Source organism: Lacerta agilis, chromosome 6 (genome assembly GCF_009819535.1).
Source record: "Lacerta agilis isolate rLacAgi1 chromosome 6, rLacAgi1.pri, whole genome shotgun sequence".
Lineage (NCBI taxonomy): Eukaryota > Metazoa > Chordata > Lepidosauria > Squamata > Lacertidae > Lacerta > Lacerta agilis.
This window is the reverse complement of record NC_046317.1, coordinates 34865857-34882217: the sequence shown is the minus strand read 5'-3', so window position 1 is coordinate 34882217 and position 16361 is coordinate 34865857. Positions and strand designations below refer to the sequence as shown.

At 41.8% G+C, this 16361-nt stretch overlaps 1 protein-coding gene across 1 annotated transcript in view; it reads left to right on the top strand.

The window, feature by feature from the left end:
* Nucleotides 1-226: 226 nt before the first annotated feature.
* The window catches only part of ROR1 (receptor tyrosine kinase like orphan receptor 1), a 152224-nt gene continuing 136089 nt past the window's right edge, over nt 227-16361 (top strand). The window contains exon 1 of the mRNA XM_033151893.1: nt 227-436. Coding sequence (XP_033007784.1) covers nt 331-436 — 106 coding nt within the window. The 5' untranslated portion in view covers nt 227-330. The remainder of the gene's footprint in view (nt 437-16361) is intronic.

Here is a 16361-nt window from a genome sequence, read left to right as displayed (position 1 = left end):
GGGGCCGCTGGTGAGCCGAGCACAAGGGCTGCCTCTCCGGCCGCCTCCAGCCAAAGGGGCTGCCTTGGCCTGGGATGGGTCGGCCTGGAGCGCCGCTTTGGGGGAAGTGACAAGCGGAGCAGGCAGAGAGGAGCGAGAGAGCGCGCTCGGAGCGGCAGCCACTTCGAGGCCGGCTCCACAGCGCAGAACCCCGCGAAGGGGAAGGGAAGCGGGGACGGGGCAGCCCAAGCGCCGTCCCAACAGCAGCAGCAGCAGCAGCAGGAGCACCTCGGCTCAGGATCCCTTGGATGGTGGAGGGCGCGAGGGCAGGCGAGAAGAGCCGGCTCAGGGATGCAGCGGCACCTCCGGCCGCGCGGCTGGGAGAGAAGCCCTTTTCTGCTCCAGCTGCTCTTGTGGTTGCTGCACACGCGGAGCCTGGCGGAGCCCGCAGCCCAAGGTAAGAAGAAGCGAGGCCCCCGACCGCCCAGGCGTCGCCTCTTTCTCGGCGGGGCATTTGCGCTTGAGGATGTACCGGTTGGGGATTTCCTCCCTCCCTCTCCTTCTCCTTCTCCTTTCTGACCTGGCTCCTTTCTCTCCGTCCCTTGAAGTTGTTGCTGAGAGTTAGGGGGCGGTTTGTCCAAGCTGCGGGTTGCAAGAGAAATTCCGGAGTCTGTAAGGCGCTTGATCCGCCAATCCGTCTGGGGATCCAGTGCAGATGAATAGGGGATCCCCTGGTACACGAAATTCACAGCGGCATTAGGGTGCGAACCCACGCGCGCTCGCACAGGGAAGGGATTTTCGTGGGGCGCACCTCCAAATAAGTCTGCTGTGTGGTGAGGGTGATGGATGGTCGGATTCTGAGAACTTGGGGTTTATGGGAGCAAGGATTCAGCCTCTCCCGGAGTGTTAGAGCATAAGAGCCTGTCCGGGCCAGAAGTGTTGCCTCTGGACATGTGCAGAAAGCAGTTTATCCCAATGTGGGGATAAGCGAAAACGTGACGTTTAGGGTTTGAGTCCTGGTATGTGTCACTGCAAAAATGAACCTATAAGTCGTTTTATACGCACATACTCCCCTTTCCTACGATGCTCCTTCGTTCAAAAAGCCTCCGCGGTTGCTGACGTTGTGCTGCCTGCCTGCCTGCTAACTCCGAATGCCTGCAGTTGTTTTCCTCCGGAGCCGAATTGGGTGGGCGTTGCCCCATGCTTAACTTGCAAAACAAGAGGTTCCAGGGGCCCCAATTCGCTGAGGGTCTCCTCTGCCCAGTACCAGATACAGTATGTTTGGGATGGCTGTGATTACTCAGTGACCGGGGGGGGGGAGGGAGAGATACTCTGTACATGCTCAGAGCAACTCACATTTTCCAACAGTAGGCGCTGAAAAAATAATCTGAGGCTGGAGGGCCGTGTTAAGCGAGTCTGCCTGGAGGGGTCTCTCCACTTCGGAGTCGCTGCTGTTCAGGGTTCCTTCGACTTTTCCCGCCTCGTCCTGCTCCGTTTGTTTGGCTCTCTCGCCCTCTCTAAGAGCTTTGCCAGGAACTACCCGAGTCAGTGTCTCCCCTCAACCCCATCCCCTCTCCCTCTTTTGCAAGAGTTTGCATTTTGTTGAATGAAACTGGAGGTCGATGCGTGAATCTGAATAAACAAAAGCCTGGAACTCGGCAGTTGTTTACTTTATTGCTCACCCGTTTTCGCACTTTTGTAGCAGAGCTCAGCGAGATCTGTGCATGCAACTGTAAAGGCCAGCACAGCATCTGCAGAGCCTAATGGTAACTGTTTGGTTAGTCAGGCTGATCTGTGGATTCCTAAGCATTATCTGAATTGGCACTGAAAAGAGGAGAAAGCACAATGGCAACATTTAAAGCTAAATTAATAAGGCAAGCTTTATTAATGGCTCCGTGGGAAGCATTTCAGGGCTTCCTTTTATTTCTTTTTTGGGCTGGTAATTGAAAGGGAGGATGGTTTGCTCCTGTGGATTCATTGGAACTGTTCCTGGAGGATGGGAGGAGGAGAGGTGAAAAGCTGAGAGAGGTGACTGAGGCTGCAGTCCTGAGCCCATTTACCTGGGAGTAAGCCCAATTGGATGAGCTGGGGAATTGGACCATGAGGAAATACATAGCTAGGTCCCCTGATAAGGAGTGCCATGGTTCTTAAGAATTGTTTCTGAAAAGTCTTTAAATGCAACTGGAAAGGCAATATATTGTCATTGAAATAGCTGCATCAGAGAGTCTGTAAGTCTACACATTTTTTAAAAGATAAAAACCATACCTTTGGTTGAATACTGCGTAAAAAGTTGAAGACGTAAGATCACTTATAGTGCAATCCTATGCATGTCCTCTTGGAGCCAGTGAGCATGTCAGCCTTAATGTGGATTATCTTAATCTCTGACTGCTCAAGAGAACCTGGTGTTGTTGAAGCTAACTTGGTATAGATCTCACCAGTGCAGTGGGTGGAAGACACTGCTGAGAGCGATTCTGAGCTTAGGTCATGTCCCTAAATATGGAAATATTAGAAATAAGACACCCATAAATATAAGCATGTGCCCTTGGTCACTATCTTTTGTCTCTTCTGTCTGATAATTGCAGGCAGGGGCCTATTTTCTTCTCTCCCTCTGTCCCTGTTAGAAGACAATGTACTTGATAACACTGCATAAATAACAGAAATCAGTTAGTACAACCTAATTACTCAGCCATATCCAGCTACTCTTCTAATCACAGCCAGTCCTTTCTGTGAATGCTTGATGGGTGAAGTAAGGCTTTCTACTATATATGTTGCGGAATGTGATTGGCAACCTTGGGATTGTTATCTTTTCTGGGTTAATGATGAGCACAAGAGGGTGGTTTTATGTATATGCTTCGTATGAGACATTCTTAGACCCTATAGTTGTAAAATGTGTTTCACAGGTGCATTAATTAATTGCTATATGCTTTATGATGGCCAGCTGAATGTGTGAACTAGAAAACATTGCACATGAGGTTGTCTTATGTGAAAATCTTATATGTGGTGTTAAATTTGTAGTGTCAAACAATGATCACTGGAACTTTTTTCAGGCTTTTGTTCTTTCCACAAAACACGGAAAATCAGGATTGTGAAACTTGCAGGGAGTCGAGTACAGTAGGCTCCCCTCTGCAAAAGTTTGACCTCTAGGTGACATATCTCCAGAGGTAGGGTTTTCCATAAAGAGGACATCACCACTGAGAAGGCTCTAACTTAGACCATCTTTACTTGGGCATTGTATAGTCTCAAGAGATGGCCTACCTCCAAGGATCAGTGGCTGGACTGTGACACATTGGTTAAGGCACCCTGGAAAGTATTTGGGTCCCAAGCTATTTAGGAGCTTAAATATAAAGATCCAAACTACTGTAGAATCAGAAGCAAAAAGGCAGCCAGTGCAGATCACAGATAATAGGTGTAATAGGACTCAGGAACTGAGCATTCTGCAGCCTCTGAACTGCCCTCAAGGACATCCCCAAGTAGAGTGTGTTACAGTAATCTAGATGAAACAAAATAGAAAATTCTTTCCAGTAGCACCTTAGAGACCAACTGAGTTTGTTCTTGGTATGAGCTTTTGTGTGCATGCACACTTCTTCAGATACCTATCAGATACCAAGAACAAACTCAGTTGGTCTCTAAGGTGCTACTGGAAATAATTTTCTATTTTGTTTCGACTATGGCAGACCAACACAGCTACCCACCTGTAACAGTAATCTAGAGGTGAGGTTATCACGGCCCGGAAATAGTCCAGGAATAGCCATATATAAGCAAAGTAGACATATCCAGAAATATTCTTAAGGGACTAGTTGCTTGCAACATGTTCTCTGATTCAGCTGAAGTGTGTGCTGGCAACTAACTTTAGTTGCTACAGATTTTTACTGTAGGGAGTAAGAAAGAATTTCCTATTTGGGAGGCCATGTACAATGCTGATATAATATGATTATATATGCATCTTTTAATGTGGAAGGGTGAGTAAAATATCACTCTTATTTTGGAAAATATGCAAAGAAAAATGTAAAAGCTAATAAGTGGGTGTTATCTTTTTCTTAGGAATATCTTCTGTGGAATTTTAAGTCCATAATTTATCTTTCTAAAGGCTTAAACATTTAATCCGGTATTTAGATAAAGTTCTGCTGGGTTTTTACATTTCACATCACTATCACTCTTCTTGTAAAATACTATAACCAAGCTGTCTCTTAAGAGACAAATTTGGAGAGTTTCCCTGCGATTCCAAGCATTCCTTCATATTTCTTCTGTAAAACATCATTCCAAGTTAGACGGTGCATTGTTATTCTTTTGGAACCAGAGCAGGACTCAGAGATAATAACATCAATTATTATGCAGCTTTGCTCTTATGTTACACATGTGACATTTCTAGCCAGGAAGAAATTGCAATAGTTTACCCAGTTTGATTTTAAAATTTTTTTAAAGTTTTAAAAAACATTTTATTGTAGTTCTTTAAATTAAGTCTTTTAAATAATTCTAGACCCACAGCACTGAAAATACAGCACAAGATATTACAAAATATTTTACTTCTGAATTAGTACATGTCAAGGAAATAAACAATTATCTGACTTTCAGAAGACATCTGTGATATCTTAGTAGTTTGAAGTTGTTGCTCCTGAAATTACTCCCATATCACTAAGTTTATGGATCTTCTCTCCACATAGTTCACGTGTCTTCTACATCTGCCAAGTTATGAACAAGCCTTTTCCTTGCACACACAGGCAAACCATAACTAAACTAGGAGGCCTCTAATTAAAGTGTGACGCTCTTGTTACCAGTTTTGGAACAAACCAGGATAGTAAACCATGGTTAGAATTTGGTTTAATACCCTGGTTTGCTCTGAAGCAGGTAACCAGGGTGAAACCAGGAAACTATGGTTAATTGAAGACTTCTGGTTTGCTTGTGCTGTGAATGGATAAGCAAAGGGGTTCCATGTGCAGGCAAAAAGCTCATTTATATGTAATGGTTTAGTAAACTGAGGTAGGAACACTGGAGTGATGGGTTAGCTGTAGTTTTCCAGCTTAGCTAAGTATATGTAATTGTTATACATGGTGGTACATATATGACTGCTTGCTATTATGTATGCAGAAAGGAAGTAGCCATAATATACTCCTTTTGTGATGAACATTTATTGGTTCCATGAGCTGACCCAGACCCAGTTTCATCTGTTCCATAGATGCATACCTGTCAGTGTTTCAAAATCCCAAACAGGTGGATTTACATGCTTTCTAAAAATCCATCTGTCAAACTCTCTGTCTCTGACCCCTGAGCTCCTCACCCTTTGACCCAAGGTGAAGGGTAAAGCCAATAAACTGATATGGTATTTTAATAGTTCTGCTAAGTCAGATCACATTTGTGTCTTGTTAAAGGTGAAAATAGAAGACAACTTAAAGCACCAACAATGAATGCTAGTTTAAGATTGTGCTTAGATACAGTAGTTTTTGTTTTTTTAAAATTCATTTTGCAAACCTTGAGTTCCCATAATTGCTGGTGACATTGGCAGGAAACCTCAAAAGGGGAAACTTCAGGGGGGGGGGGACATGTATTTATTGGTTATATATGGAAAGTGGATCGGAACAAAAGAAAACAAGTAGACACATGTTAAGGAGGCAACCCAAATATCTTAACAGCTGGTGTTGGCTGGTGCAAGTCTCTCTGCCTCAGCTTTGCAGGGGAGATTGTGAGATCCGTAGGCTGTTTGGCAGGAGTTTCAGGGTGAAGATGGGGTTTTAATGTAGAAGTAAAAATACCCACCTCACCAAAGTCCCATCTCTTTGAGCTTTGATTGCCTGAGGATTGCTGCAGCAGAGGGTTTTCTACAATTTCTCTTGCTTTTGCCAGCTTGATTCCTGGTGCTAACACTTAACATTTATATTGGTGGTAGGATTCAATTTCTAATCTGTATCCCTTGAGAAAGAAGAAAATCAGTGGAAAAGGTGCGTGTGTTGAGATTCCAGTTGAACAGCTTGACCTCACTGTCTTAGGTGGAGGAACGTTTGTTAATAATTGCTTGGTTATAATAGAGACCTAGCTTTACAGCTGCAAAGAAAAGGTTTTAAGTGTGTTTTATGTGCAATATACAATGTGACACTAGATGACGATGGTAAGCCTTATGGATAATTCAATGTATTTTTTAAAACCCTTTGAAAAAAAGCATTTTCAGAATGTTTTTATGTGTGTAGATTCCACCCTAGTCAAACCAGCCATGATGGTAGCTAAGGATCTAAACTCCTAGTTTTGCTTCAGTTTCTCATGATGAAAACAACATATTTGTTGCACACTGAGGGGGCTTGTGCATGGGCCACACAAAGTCATTTTGCACTGCAGGAGTTTTCTGAACCTACCGGTATATCCTGTTTGGAGCATTATTTGCCTTGCCTTATCATAAAAAATAAACTCCCCCACCCATATAGAAGGGATAAATAATGTTGTACTTGCTGTGGATGTCATCAACAAGGGCAGAAATATGTGAAGAAAGTTATCACACTGGAGTGGATAAAGAAAACAGGGAGGTCTTCCCTAAATTTTGAGACTTTTGAGAGTTAACAGTGGGGAACATACCCGGTACTCTCAGGAAAAGAACTAAGCAGACTGTGGACCAATATGTACACTGTCTCTTTGGAATGTTTTTGGTGTTACAGGGCCTCTTTGACAGTCTCTTAGGTAGTACAGTCCTCATCTGAATCCACATTAATAGTTACCAACCAAAGGGAAAGATGGGAACAGACTCAGAGGTTATCTGAACATAAGGCGTGGTGGTGAAGTCACTTTACACAACAAATTTTGGGTGCTGTTAATGGTGTCAAAGTGGAAGACCGACAGATCTGGCCACAATCATAGGTGTAAAGTTTTTAACAGCAAGGCATCTCCAGGAGACATTGAAAAGTTGCATTTGGCTTTTCCACCCAGTATGTTTTTGTTCAAACCCTGATCCTTCATGACCTAGCTTTTGTTTACCATCATGAAATCATAGAGTTGGAAGGGACCATGAGGGCCATGTTGTCCAACCCCTAGCAATGCAGGAAGCTTGCCCAATGTCGGGCTCGATCTCATGACCCTGAGATTAAGACCCTCATGCAGCTATACCAACTGAGCTAACTTGTTTGTTCCACTTTTGCCCTACCTATCTGGGTGAAATAGCAACTGTTCCTAAGGAAGTATTATCTTCACATGTTACTTTAACAAATGTCTTCTGGGAGGTATGTGCTGATTTATATACTCACAAAAAAGTCTGGGTAACTTAAATTAAACTTTCCCAAGCAAGAGTTAGACATCTGAAGATCACTTGTGAGTACATAAACCTGGAGAAAAATGCCTTCCCCGAGGTGTGACACTGGATACTGTTCTTTAGAGACAGGCAGAGAAATGCAATGGCCATTTGAGACCCTAAAAATCTCACAGTTGAAAATGATTCAAAAACCCCTAACTAAAAGCAGGTGCTTGTTGCACAGATGTTATCTTGCATTCCAGGAATATCTAAAAAGCTGCCTAATGCAAAATAAAAACAAATAACTGTGAAATCGGTCGAATAAAAGCGTATCTCTTGTCAGAGTTAGCAAAGTTGTATGTTCTCATTGCTTAAGAAAACTAGTAATGCATTTTTACCACTTAAAAATCTTTGGATATGCTTATTCAGCTATTTTAAATATTCTGGTATTGTAAAGCAGTTAAAATAGAAAGTGTTTATGGGTATGGGCATTCTTGAAAGTAGAGGGAAAGAGAACAATTAAGATTATCAGGAATGTTTCAGGCAGAGCTAGGACTCTCCAGAACTTTTGAAATATTCAAAGTGCTGATTTGACTTCAGAGGCAAACCTAGGGTACCTTGCACCCTTGGCAAGGAGACGTATTGGTGCCTCCCACCCCTCTCATATCACTTTACCGCACATGCTGCGGTGTAGTAAGTATGAGAAGCTTCTGCTGCATTTGATCTTGCTGTGACAGTGGCGGTGTGCCCCCCCATACATCATACACTCCATAGTGTGAGAGGTGGTTTTTGTGGGGGGGGGGGAGGCCTGCCCCTTTGCCAACCCATAGGTATGCCTCTCTTTGACTTATAAAGTCTTGCATGGCTTGGGACCCCAAGTCCTTGTGGACTCCCCCCACTGCATGCAAGCTTGCTTAGACCAGGCATGGCCAAACTTGGCCCTCCAGCTGTTTTGGGACTTCAGTTCCCATCATCCCTTAACACTCGCCCTGTTAGCTAGGGATGATGGGAGTTGTAATCCCAAAACAGCTGTAGGGCCAAGTCAGGCCATGCCTGGCCTAGACCCTGAGATTGCTACCAGGTGGTTCCGTTCAGTCTCAGCCCGTCAGTCATAAGGTTCTCATTGTGGATTGGACAATGATTTAGCTCATAAGCAGTGGTGCATATGCAACATGTCTATTTTTAAGTGCTACCGTATTGATGGCCAGCCCTTTGGGCATATATTAATTATATCAGAATTAGAAATGAGAGTTACGTGAATTGATGTTATGGTACTCCCCATTTCCTACAAACTGTAATAAATATTAATTGAATTTTGGGAGACTTAAACAGAATTCAGTTTATTTTAGGCCAGTTAGTAAGTAAAATGATGATTTCAGTTTTATCAGTCTGGTAATTTTAATGCACTTGCCAACCTGCTGTCTGGGACACGTTCCCCCTTTCAATCACCCCCCCCCCTTGATTCAGTGCTGAATATGTGGTTCATTAATAACTCTTCCTACCAGCACACCCAAATAATATACTTTCCCATCATGGAGCCTCCCCATACATTAGTAATTTGCATAGAATTATAGCACTCCAATGTCATGATATTATATATATCTAGGTGCCATGGGCTTATCATGTGATATATTATCATTAAAAAAAGCCCCAACACTTTATAAACTTGAAATCAGACATCAAAGTAATTTGGAGAGCATTTAGAGCTGAGAAGCGATGATGTGAAAAGAGTATTTAACGCTTTATCTGCCATCCTCCCCCCCCCCTTGGTATCTCCCCCCAGGTATTTAGAGTTTATGAGGATAAATATACATTTTATTTATCCGTCCATTCATTTTTTTCTTTCTTATGGAGATTTATATCCTGCTCCTTATTCTCCATTCAGGACAACTAATAATAATGGAAACAAACTGTGAAATACAACAATGTTCTGCAAATATAATGTAACAAAAACAATATAGTAAAAACAAAGTCACGTGCAGTAGGTAAAGCAAAGGCATCAGATAAAAAACAAAAATAGGAAAAGCCTGTCTTAACAAAAACGTTTTGTTTTTTTTAATGGTGAAACACCATAGAAGAGTGGATTAGCTGAACCTCATGGGGCAAGAGTTCTGTTTAGGTGCAGCTGTGGAGGAGAAGGGCCCTACTCTCATGTCAATCACAATAATGAAAATGGCTGACCATATCCGGCATCTGCTGCTTGCAAGCAATCTCCACCATCTCCTCTTCTGCTGTTGCCAAACCCTGGGTTTGTATTCCAGTCATGTTCCTCACGCCTTCATATGTCAGTGGTGCCAGTTAAGTCAGACCCCTGACTGTTCGGCAACGTTGTTGATTTGTCCTTTTTTCATTTCTCATGTCTGCAGTTCAGATTCATCGCAGTGCACTTTCCCTCTGCCAGTATTCCCTCAGAGCAGAATTAATGTTGGATAGCCCAGGGCTTTTGAATGACCCTGGAGACTGCAATCTAGACTTTAAGCCTAGAAGTGCTAATTGTGTTTCTGTGTTCATATCTGATGTTCATATCCTTCTGCAATAAAACTGGTATCCCATTGAGAGAAGGACCTACTAAGGTATATTGCATTGGTACTTTTTCTCTAAGTGATACATCAGGATGATCCTTACAGAAGAGATGCTTAGTTTTTCTTGTTTAAGATTATGCTGGAACCCTTTGGCTGTATTGCACTATAGCCACTATATGTTTAGGGATCAACCCTCATAATTCACTGCCTCTTTTCTAAGCCACTCCTTTGGCTATTAAAACTTTGTGTGGGTATAGGGAGAAAGCAGCAATTTACCAGTGATGTCCTTTAGAATGGTTTTTGTGTAGTGAAGCTTGGATTCCTTTGACTGGTGAAAAGAGCTGAGAAATGAAGCTCAGTTCTGTGGCCTAAGGGGTTGCAGCAGGAAGCAATTCTTGTGGTGTTAAAGCAGATTGTTTTTGTTCCCTCTTACTTTCATTCCTGAAGCTTTTGTTGTGAAATCTTATACATTGGATGATAATTGGCTAATAGAAGCCAGTCTGCATACTGCATTTTTATGCAAATATAAGCATGTTATAGAATTGCTAATCACTGGAATCTCTGATATTGCAGACATCTGGATAAACCCTGGATGAATTAAACCCTCACTGAGCAAATCCCCATGAGGTTAAGTATGTTGCATTCCAATCTTTCCTCCTGCTGGCTGCAACAACTTGGTGGGTTTTTTAAAGGTTAGGGGTTGCTTCTCTGTATAGAATTTAATATTGCATTAAAATATTGTGCCTTTTGATAAAGAGATACACATTTACAGTAAATTTTAAGGAGACAAAACTAGTAATAGCTTGAACCTGCAGGCCCACTAAGATATATTACCACCTTATGGAGTTGCTACATGAGATCAGTGTGGCTCATACACTGTCTATTGTGACTGTGCTATAGCTTTAACTCCTGTTATCATTGGAAGCTATTGTTCATTGCTAGCTTTGCAAGTTGTCTTGTTTTTTTCCAAGACTTTGATCCATTTTTCTAGATGCATTTCACTGAGAACTACATACATGTTTTCTTCATCAGATGTCCAAACAATGGATAGGCCCCCTCCCTGAAACTGCAGCATTAATCCTTATTAATAATGACTCTTGGTGTCCTACCTTCCCCTTCAGTCACTTAGGATTCTGTGGAGGACAGTGGTGATGCTTCTGGGATTTCTCTGGGCCTATCAATTGCTCATGCAATGGTCTACTTGCTTGCATAGAATTCCTCTTGTGCCTATAGTTAATACTTACTGTAGGTGAGATATTTGTGTTCATTTTTGTTCTGATTATAATTTGTCAGGATGTGTAGCATACCATTTCCTGACAGTTTAATGTGGGTAATAATGTATTGTACTTTGAGAATCCAGAAGAAAACAATTCCATAATTAAGGAGTACCCATGGAATATGTCCACCCTCTTTTTTCTTCCTCCTCCTGTGCTGTGTTACTTTAGGCTTAGGCCACTGTAGGCTAGTAATGAGGCAGTACTATTTTTGCACAGAGGACCTTACCACCTCAGGTTTCATATAGGGCTATGCATAAAAATATATATGTTAAGAACTGCCCACTTCAAAGTGAATACTTAAACTGTCTTTGCTGAACTGAAGAGATGAGCTTTGTTACATCCTTTGATCAACTGAATTTGTTCAGCTGTTTCTAAGCAACTATTATACCAAGCCAGTTGCAAGTTAAAGTGATTGAAATTGGTTCACATAGTGCCAAAAGACCATTTCAACCATTTTTAGAGCCAAATCTAATAAAATGCTCAGAATAAGAACAGCAGTTTTCCAGTGAGGGAGATTGCAAGCAGTGTGCCTACATGGCATCCAACCCCCCCCCCCCCCCCGCTTATTGCCAAGTCTGTGAAGAGCCCATTTTTCAAGCCATGGCTTATTGTCAGTTCTGCTGCTCTTGGAATTACTTCAGATAATCCCATAAGATGATAAAAAGACCTAAGGGTAACAATCCTGTCTTTCTAAGTAAGGGGATTATGAGTGTATCTATTAAATGTAATTATTTAAGAGGTTAAACTTACACATGTTACCTGTCAAAGCAAGTGTTAGAACTATTTGGATCTTTAAGAGAATGTATATGTTACACCTACAAAGCTCTTATTTTTGTTCTGCTTTTATATAAATGCAACACTCTTTAAAGACATGGTTGAAGTGAAAAACTGCTCATGATCTTAAGTATGTGATGCTAACTTATCTTGAATTCTTTACTTTCAGTTGGCAACGGAAAGATCTGATATTATCCCCTTGTCAAGTGAAATTTAAATTCCCCCTCCCAATTTTTTCATACTTTGAAAGGACTGCAGTGGAAACTCTTAAGGAGCTGGCCAGATTTCAATAGTTGTGTGGTGTATAATTTTCAACCTGGGAACTAATTTCTTATGTTTGTAATGTCTAGAGCAGTGTTTTTCAACCACTGTTCCGCGGCACACTAGTGTGCCGCGAGATGTTGCCTGGTGTGCCGTGGGAAAAATTGAAAAATTACTTTATATATAGTCAATATAGGCACAGAGTTAAATTTTTTAACATTTTCTAATGGTGGTGTGCCTCGTGATTTTTTTCATGAAACAAGTGTGCCTTTGCCCAAAAAAGGTTGAAAAACACTGGTCTAGAGTGTTAGTTTAGTCGCGGGAAACCCAAAAATCTTTCTCACCTACAAAGCTCACTAGGTGATAGGCATGATTTAACAGCCACTGTCCTCTCCATCACTTGACCCAAAAAGGGAATACAGTGGTACCTCGAGTAACAAACACCTCAGGTTACAAACGCTTCAGGTTACAAACCCTGCCAACCTGGAAGAATTACCTCGAGTTGAGAACTTTGCCCCAGGATGATAACGGAAATCATGTGCTGGCGGCGCAGTGGCAGCAAGAGGCCCCATTAGCGAAAGCATGCCTCTAGTTAAGAACGGTTTCAGGTTAAGAACGGACCTCCGGAAGGAATTAAGTTCGTAATTAGAGGTACCACTGTATTCACCACTGGATGGTAGGTGTTAAGCGCCTGACAGTTCAGGGAGAGCTTAAGCATACCAACATCCCTTTCAAGGTCATCATTACCACCTTCTGTAAGGTGCATTTACAATTCCCTGGGCCCACTCAGTCAATCCACTTAAGCTACTTCTTAGAAGCCAAGATGAGCAGGGGTGGAGTGACCTCCTTCAAGTGCCTTGTCAACATAATCTGGCCACAAGAACTGAAACTGTTCCCATGTATAGTACTAAGACCTTGGACACTTTGCATATTGCATCTCCAGCACCATCAAGTTAATAGTAAATATGAGCAACTTTTGTCCTCAAAGTTCCTTGCAGCTTTTGTCACAATTGACCTCCGAAGGAGATAGACTGGGACCAACCAGCTGCTTCACTATTCTGAAAAGTTCAGCTGGATGTCAACTTGAGGGTGCAGTCATGGCAGGGAAAGTAAGCTCTCTTTGCTGCTGCCATGCAGTAGGCTTGATTGTACACTCTCATGACTGTGCTCAAGTCAGGGGTGGACTTTGGTAATATGTCGTCCTGAGTGAGGACAAAATTTGGTGCACCCCTAATAACTATTATTTTCATGCTCTGCACCTTCTTTTTCTGATTGTTTGCTTTTATTCCATGATCAGAAAAGACATGTTGCATGCACAGTTATCACCTGACTTCAGACAATAATAATACTTGGAGTGAGCATTGTGCAAATAGTGGTTGGATATAGTCTAGTTACCCCAAAGTCACCTTAGCTCCTGTCACCCCCCCTTACTTTTTTCTGCCCTTCTAGGGGAGAGTTCACATTCTGTGGAAATATTGCCTTTAAAAATCACTTTGAGATTTTGTCTTCTCTGTTCTAAGAACAGCAGAGTCAGCCAGGTGTCCATAATCAGTCTAGACATGCAGTCTAGTTTTAAATCTGGGTTTTCAACATTTTAAAGTACTGGTTGCTCCAGTAAGGGAGATACATTCTGTACAGTATATCCAAATAATGTCTACTAAAACAACACACAGTTAATGCAAATGTGAAAGAAGTATTTTCTAAAATGACCTGTATCTCTAAAAAAAATATTTCATAAGTCACATATTTATGGTGGAACAAGTGGATAGTATTATAAATGTCATTGTGCTTTATTCTTTAAAGGAGGGGAGGGAAATGATAGAAAAACCAAACCCCAAGTTATTTTAATTCAGGGAATTTGCTCTCCTGAATAGGAAATGGTTGCTTTCTTTGCTTGTCTGTGTGGCCTTTTTGTTTATACTGGCTTGCGCACAATTTGTTCAGTGAAAAGATTCATTTTAGTCCTCAAAAATGTGTTTGTTGACTATAGCCTTGAGGTTATTTCTGCATCCTTTTAAGTTTTCATGGTTTTGTTCAAAGTAAAATGGTTTTATTGTGTTTCAGAGTGATGACTATTCATACAGTATTGCACAATTTATGGGTAGTCCCTGTCTGAGAACCAAACTGTCCTGTGAAATTCAATGTTTAGGATCCTGCATTAAGCGGTACTTAGCTGATTAATGTTTTTCAGTTTGTCAAGACTTTGAAGGAATACTGTAGTTATTAAAATATGTGAAACCCACTGGAAGGGGAAAAATTAGGACTTTGTTACCGGTAGGTCAGTGTCAGCCCCTTGGCCTACAGTGTCCCCTACTAGCAACACCGAACAAATCACAAGATTCAGACATGACCTCATCACTAAGTTACCAATGCTTTGCTAATAGAATTCTCCATTGTGGTGCCTCTGTTGACCCACCTCAGAAGTTGCATGTTTGAGCCTATCCCATGAGATATCTTGAATGTTTGAAGCCTTGGTCTGATTTAATTTACAGTATTTTGGAAGGAGTATACTGAAAACTAGGTAAATCCATTATTGTCTTTGTCGTGTAAGGCTTCCTAGTGCTGCTGAAATAGCATTTACATACACACTTACCTGGAAATAAGCTTCTGTAACACCTTGGGACTAACTTCCGAGTAAACACACATTGGATCACATTGTAATGTCTCCTATTATGTTTCTGTCACAGGCAGATATGGCAGTGCAAATGCTGAAGGCTGAGGTGTCATCAAGTAATATGTTAACTTTGAGGCCTGTTAGATCTCTAGGTTGTTTTGTAACCATATATCTCCCTGCTCATCTTTTATGACACCGTCAACCATTTTGCAAAATATATGCCCCAGGGAGAATCCTTCAATAGTATGTGTTTCGGGTTGGATTGCTATCCAAATCACTGTGACTTTCTTTGCTGAGCATAAGTGACAACTTTCATGCCAATAATGTATATTTTATGCTGTGGTGGATGAAGAACAGCAGCCGTTTTCTAAGCTTTCATCTTCTGGTGTAATGCATCTGAGCCCGAAACATGCGGTCACCAGATGAACATTGATCCTTGGCCAGGATTTTGTATTGTTTTGTTTTTGCTTTTGAAGCTTTGTTTCCTCTGTGAGGGGTGAATAGTTACAAGGGGTTTAGTAAACAGAGTATATCTCTCTCTACACATACTACACTTACAGCTTTACAATGGGGATTTTACTTCCTTCTGAGTAGACAATAAGATTCTGCTGTAAACGTCTGCTCTACCCCACCTTTCCTCCAAGGATCTCAAGGCAACATTTTATTCTCACAGCTACTGTGCAAAGATAGGTTAGTTAGGCCAAGAGATAATGACTGGCAACAAGGTCACCCAGTGGGGATATGAAACCAGGTTGTGAGTCTGATGTGCTAACCAATGTATCACACTGACTTTGGATATTTTGTATTTCTAAAAATGACTGCATCTGATATTAACTGCTTCTGATATTTTGTGTTTCATTTTATTTGGGAGCTCAAGCTCTTTGAAATCTAAGCATGCACACCCTTGCAATTCCCAAACAATGTATCCCTGGTTTTTCTTTTTGAGTCCTGAAGAAAACTGAGGTCTAACCATACCAGGTTACAGTGGATGCCTTATCATCTTGCCTATTCACCAAGTTGTCCTCCACAAAGTTATGCAGGACACTGCTATGCATTTAGCAGTGGGCAGCCCACTCTTATAGGTAGCATTTAGCTGTGTGTGTACAGTTCACTACATGTGCAAAGATATAGGGGCTTTTGTTTTTAGTAGACTACAAGCTAAAACAAGGTCTGCTGTGTGACAAAGAGGATAAAAAGGCAAATGTGACAGGACTTATTTGGGCTGCTGTACTCATTTGTTGCATCCACATGTAATGGGACAGGACCAAAGCATGTTGCTCATTTGTGTTAAACCATTAACTCTGGTTTATTGTGATGTGTGAATGGGGTCTGCCTGAAGTGGTATGGTCCACACAGGTTTAGCACCTCTTTGAAAACTAGACATAGTTCTTGCACTACAAAGCTGTCAGTGTCAGTGACTGCTAGGGATGATGGCAGTATACTGTGTCCAGTACTGGAAGTTGAATGCCTCAGCATACCAGTTGCTGGACAGCACAAGTGGGGAGGTTTTTGTTGCATTCCTATCCTGCTTGTTGATATGAGGGGACTTGGTGCATTAACTCATAGCATCCAACACACAACCCTCTGATAAAACATTTATGCATCCATCTAATTCCTCATTATCTACAGTAGAGGGCTGGAAATCCGTCAAACTGTGGTCTCCTTCCAGGCCTGTCATTGGCTTGCTATGTGACCTTGGCTAAGTTTTTTGCTTCTTCGTTTGTAAAATG